We start from the raw sequence: 4,964 nt of genomic DNA, 5'->3' as shown, positions 1-4,964 counted from the left end.
GCCATGGCTCACGGGCCCAGCCGCTCCGCGGCATGTGGGATCTTCCCAGACCGGGGCACGAACCCGGTTCCCCTGCATCAGCGGGCGGACGCGCAACCACTGCGCCACCAGGGAAGCCCTGAACTCTTATTTATTTTAATGGTTTTCCCTTAACTTTGTTTTTAAAAACAGGCTGTCCCATCATCCACAAAAATGAGAATTTTGTCTTCTCCTTTCTGAAAAATTATGTTTTATTTTTGTTTCATGTCTTATTGCATTGGCTAGAACTGCCAGGATATCAGACAATATATTCTTTACCATTTTCCTGACTCTAACAGAAATGTCTCTAGCTCCAGTGTGAAGTTGACTTAAGATTCATGTATTTTATGAAGTCATTCAAGTATCCTTCAATTCCTCAAAATTTAAGAACTTTTAAACTAAGAGAGTGTATTGAATTTTATTAAGGTATATCCTGGAAACTTAAATACGCTTTAAATGATCAACTCGTCTTTAAAAAAACACAAAATAGTTAACAGTAAATGACAGTTCCTGAAAACAGCTGACGGTACTTCAGGGAAACTGAACTCCAAAGAGAAACCAGACTGCGGACAAGCCAGTTCGCTAAAAACCCACTTACAACCAGTCTCCGTATAACAAAACGCCCATAGGAAACGGCGTGTGGACCTGCCACCTTTTCAAGCAGGCGGTGACTCAAGAAGAGTCCGGTTCTAAGTTAAGTCAACACCTGACTTAACTGTTTGGGTTCTGGAACTGGGATTGGGACCTTTAAATTTTTTAATTTTCTAACTGGGATGTTGACGTTTAGGCAGACGCTGTGTTGAACTGCTGTTCACAGTTCCCCATTCAATGGTTTAGTTTTAACGTACTGAAACTACGCCTAGCAACTGCCTTCCTGCTGTCACAACAGCCTGCTCCCAACTTCCCTAAAAGTGTCAAACTACAACAGGCTTACGTGAGAGCCCGGTCCCGACAAACACACGCACCTTTGTCATCGGAGCAACGCAGGCTACGGCCCCACGGGCCGCACTCGTCCCCCCGCGGCCGTCCTCATGCCGGCCCGGGAGCCCGGGCTGCGGCGCTGCTAGCGGCCGGCCCCCGAGCCATGCCTCCCGGCGGGCGGCCGGCCTGCGCCGCGGCCCATGGCCGGGTCCCCGCGCGCCCGGGGGGAGCTTCGCCGGCCGTGCCGCCGCGCCGACCCAAGAAGAAGCGGAGAGACGCCGGCTCCACGCCGGCCAGGCAACTCGGAACCTCGGGGCGGGCAGCACTTCGCCCCTGGAGAACTTGCGGCGCGGACGCAGGCTCGGAGCGGCTCCCCCGACGCCGGCCTTTAGAAAGCGCGCTCCGAAGGACCTGTCCGCCGCCCGCGGGCGACCACGCAGAGCCCGCCAGGTGCGGGGCCCCGGACGCGGGCGGAGGCTGTCTTCCAGGCCGCGCTGAAGTCCGTCAGGGCAGCTGCCGGCGCGGCAACACGGCCGGCCCGGGGGCCCGCGAGGGACTAACGGCCGTAACGGAAGCGCCGAGGGGGAGGGGGCTGGAGGTCAGGGCTCGGGGATGGGGCGGCCGCAGGGCCGGCTCCCTAGCTCGTTTGGCCGGCCGCACCGTCGCCGCCGCCTCAGACCGCGGCGCTTCGTTGTCACAAGCCGGAGGGAGGGGGAAAGAGCCGGGAGCCTCCGGGATCCGGCGCGCGGAGACCGCTGCTCCCGGGTCACGTGCTGCTCGACCGACCAATAAGCCCCGACGGGCGCGGTGACGTCAAAGCAGCGGCGTGGCCGGTTACGGCCGGCCCCCGTCATGTGACCGGGCTCACTCCAATGGGCGGCGCCGGGGCGACCTGATGTTCCCGACGGCCCGTGCGTCGGCGGTGGTTGGGTGGTAAGATGGCGGCTGTGAGTCTGCGGCTCGGCGATTTGGTGTGGTGAGTCCGGGCTGCCAGGGCCAAGCGAGGTTCGCGGGGAGCTGCTTCCCTAGGCGTGAGGTGCACGGCCCGCCTCGAAGCTGCTTTTCTATGCGCTCCAGATCGTGGAGAGAGGGCGAGACAGGTGCCGGCGCTGGGAACGAAGCCGGGCGGAAGGGGCAGCCTGGCCCCGGGGGACTGAGCCCGAGGGTGGCCGCAGCGGGCCCGGCTCTGAGCCCCAAGGCTGCCCGGGGAGGGCTGCGCTCCGCACCTGGACGCCGGCGGCGGGGAATGCCCGGCGCCGCGCGGCTCCGGGGGACGACCGGTCCTCGCCTCGGGGTCTGGCTGGGGCTCCCGGGAAAGGAGGAGAGCCGGAGAGCCCGCGGGGCCATCTCGTTCGGGCAAGCCCGTCGAAACCTGCGTTGTGATGGAACTGACCTGTGCGGGCGGCTCAGCCGGGGGTGTCGAAACCGGACTGCTGGCGCTGCCCTGTGAAGAAATGGAAGGGGGACTTTTCCTGTACAACCGAAGGGTTGGCAGTGACCAGTACCTTCTTGGGTGCCTCTCGTGGTCTGCTTCTGTGTCCCAGACAACCGCCCGAACCGAGACTGACTGTCGCCGCCTCCCTCGAGCTGCGTAGCTCGTTTCTCGACCCAGAGGAAGGGCTTTCATAAGCATTTGTCAAAGCCGGGCTGGTGAATTAAACCAGACTTTGTAAGGGGAAGTCTGTGTTTACAGAGCGAACTGCCCCCCACCCCCGTCACGTCACGGAGAGGCTCTAGACAAACGACTCTTGGTGGTTTTGTTTTTCTGTGTTCCTTCTCAGCAGCAGAATGCCCATACCTATGCACATAAGTCTACAATTTTGCTTTGCATTTCTGAGGGACTTGGGCCTCTTGGGCCCAGCTGTGGAAGTCACAGAACTCCGGATTGCCAGCCTTTGTTCTGGCACTTGAGGGTGGAAGTGGAGATTTAGGAAAATAAATTGCATGTTGAGTGAGTTGAAATTGGACTGGCTTTTCCAGGGCAAATGCTGACTCTCTGTGTTTTCTCTAGGGGGAAACTCGGCCGGTATCCTCCTTGGCCGGGAAAGGTGAGTGTCTTGCTACTAAGACGTCTGAAATTGGGTTTGAGGAAGGGGAGAATGTAATATGTATTCCCCCTCGGTTTCTAGCATTGAGTTAAACTGGGCTTATTTAAATAACACTCGGAATTTTTTTCTCTTTAGTATCAGTTTATTTAGAAACGGCAGTATAATATAAACCAGGTCCTTTAATGTGCAGTAAGTTATTATTTCTTGAATCAGAGGTGGTTTGTGATAGTCTTTTAACCCTGAAAATCCATTCTAACTTGAATTTAGCTTTGCACTTAAATCTAACAAAAGGAGAAGGAAATAAATTTTCCAGGAAGAAAAATCTAAATGTAGGTTAGTGAAAAGTCAAAGTATTTTTGTCCCAACTAAGTTTAAATCTTTTTTCCATTTTACCATATGTGCTACTCCAGTGCATCTTTGCAAAAGTTGGCATTCCATATTTTGCATGAGGCGATCCTTCATAGCTTTCCAAATGTTCTGTTTTTATATTCTTGCTAGGAGCCCAGGAAATGTCTTTAGACTGTCTCTTTGCAATATGGCATTTTCAGTGCCTCAGTTGTTCTTCACTGTCGCTGTTACCTGTCTCAACTTTTCTTGCACAGAAGTATTTTTAAGAGTATTCTCTACATTTCTTCAGATGACAGGCTCACATTGCAGGGGGTAATGACGTTGGCCTTCGTTTTAACTGCTTTTAAAACAGGGCCATTTTAGTGAAAGGTATATTGTATCTGCTGAACACTGTAGATCATAGTAGATGTAGGGAACTCCTAGAATATTTGCGCATTTCCACATATCTCAGTAGAAAAGTGACAGATTTGGACATAAACTAGGCCTTGTGTTTGGTTTTGTTTTTTAAGATGTATTTCTTTTGTTTTATTTCATTTTTTTTTCTTACCAACTTACACCTGTGGAAAAAAGCCTTTTTTTCCCTTTCATTCCCTAGATTGTTAACCCACCCAAGGACTTAAAGAAACCGCGTGGGAAGAAATGCTTCTTTGTAAAGTTTTTCGGAACAGAAGATCAGTGAGTAGTGCTCACCAACAGTTTCACTTTCCCTGTGTTTGGGAGTTGCCCTGGGTTGAAGCTGCTTTGTGAATATTCTACGGATCCTAGTTCAGTCTCATTGTAGTCTATAAGAATGGCATATCATTCTGGCTTCATACCTAAGTAAAAGGTGCTATTCTTTTCTCACAGAAATAGTCCTGGGCAGCTGTCCTGGGACCAGTAGCAATGTCAGTCAGGTGGGAAGTGGGGTGCCACCTTCCAAATATTATAACCTCATTGAGATCAGTTCTCACGTCTCTTTACCCAACCCCACAGGCAGTTCTTTTTATCAGGGCCATGTTTGGTTCTTTTTTAATGGCTGTTTATCGTCGTGGCTCAGGCATGAGGTATACAGTGAAAGCTAAAATTTCATTCATCTTAAAGTAATTGTTTAGTCTTGTTCTTGTAAAACTAGGTGATTTGATCTAGCGTTCTAACAGTAAAGCTTTTTTTTTTAATCTTTATTGGAGTATAATTGCTTCACAATACTGTGTTAGTTTCTGTTGTACACCAAAGTGAATCAGCCATATGCATACATGTGTCCCAATATCCCCTCCCTCTTGAGCCTCCCTCTCATCCTCCCCGTCATAGCCCTCTAGGTCATTGGAAAGCACCGAGCCCATCTCCCTATGCTATGCTGCTGCTTCCCACCAGCCAACTATTTTACATTTGATAGTGTATATATGTTGATGCTACTCTCACTTTGCCCCAGCTTCCCCTTCCACCCCATGTCCTCAAGTCCATTCTCTATGTCTACTTCTTTATTCCTGCCCTGCAACTATTTTTGGGGGGGGGGGGGGTTCCATATATATGTGTTAGCATACCATATTTGTTTTTCTTTTTCTGACTTACTTCACTCTGTATGACAGACTCTAGGTCCATCCACCTCACTACAAATAACTCAATTTCGTTTCTTTTTATGGCTGAGTAATA

At 51.3% G+C, this 4,964-nt stretch overlaps 2 protein-coding genes across 10 annotated transcripts in view; one reads left to right on the top strand and one right to left on the bottom strand.

Annotated features, from left to right (window-relative positions):
* Window positions 1-1,104, bottom strand: part of UBN1 (ubinuclein 1) — a 44,330-nt gene extending 43,226 nt beyond the window's left edge. For all 4 annotated transcript variants that reach the window (XR_003683270.2, XM_028500068.2, XM_024123320.3 and 1 more), the window contains exon 1: window positions 984-1,104. The gene's annotated coding sequence lies outside the window, so the exon portion shown is untranslated. The remainder of the gene's footprint in view (window positions 1-983) is intronic.
* A 728-nt stretch (window positions 1,105-1,832) lies between these two features.
* Window positions 1,833-4,964, top strand: part of GLYR1 (glyoxylate reductase 1 homolog) — a 35,420-nt gene continuing 32,288 nt past the window's right edge. For 4 of the 6 annotated variants that reach the window (XM_055090245.1, XM_055090244.1, XM_055090242.1 and 1 more), the window contains exons 1-3: window positions 1,833-1,915; window positions 2,951-2,987; window positions 3,931-4,010. In XM_055090245.1, coding sequence (XP_054946220.1) covers window positions 1,878-1,915; window positions 2,951-2,987; window positions 3,931-4,010 — 155 coding nt within the window. In that variant the 5' untranslated portion in view covers window positions 1,833-1,877. Of the gene's footprint in view, window positions 1,916-1,969; window positions 2,040-2,950; window positions 2,988-3,930; window positions 4,011-4,964 lie in introns of those variants that run through there. The other 2 variants (XM_055090243.1, XM_028498620.2) reach the window with 2 other exon arrangements.

Source organism: Physeter macrocephalus, chromosome 14, assembly GCF_002837175.3.
Source record: "Physeter macrocephalus isolate SW-GA chromosome 14, ASM283717v5, whole genome shotgun sequence".
Taxonomy (NCBI): Eukaryota; Metazoa; Chordata; class Mammalia; order Artiodactyla; family Physeteridae; genus Physeter; species Physeter macrocephalus.
Note: the sequence above shows the minus strand (reverse complement) of the source record. Positions and strands in the feature narration are given on the sequence as shown.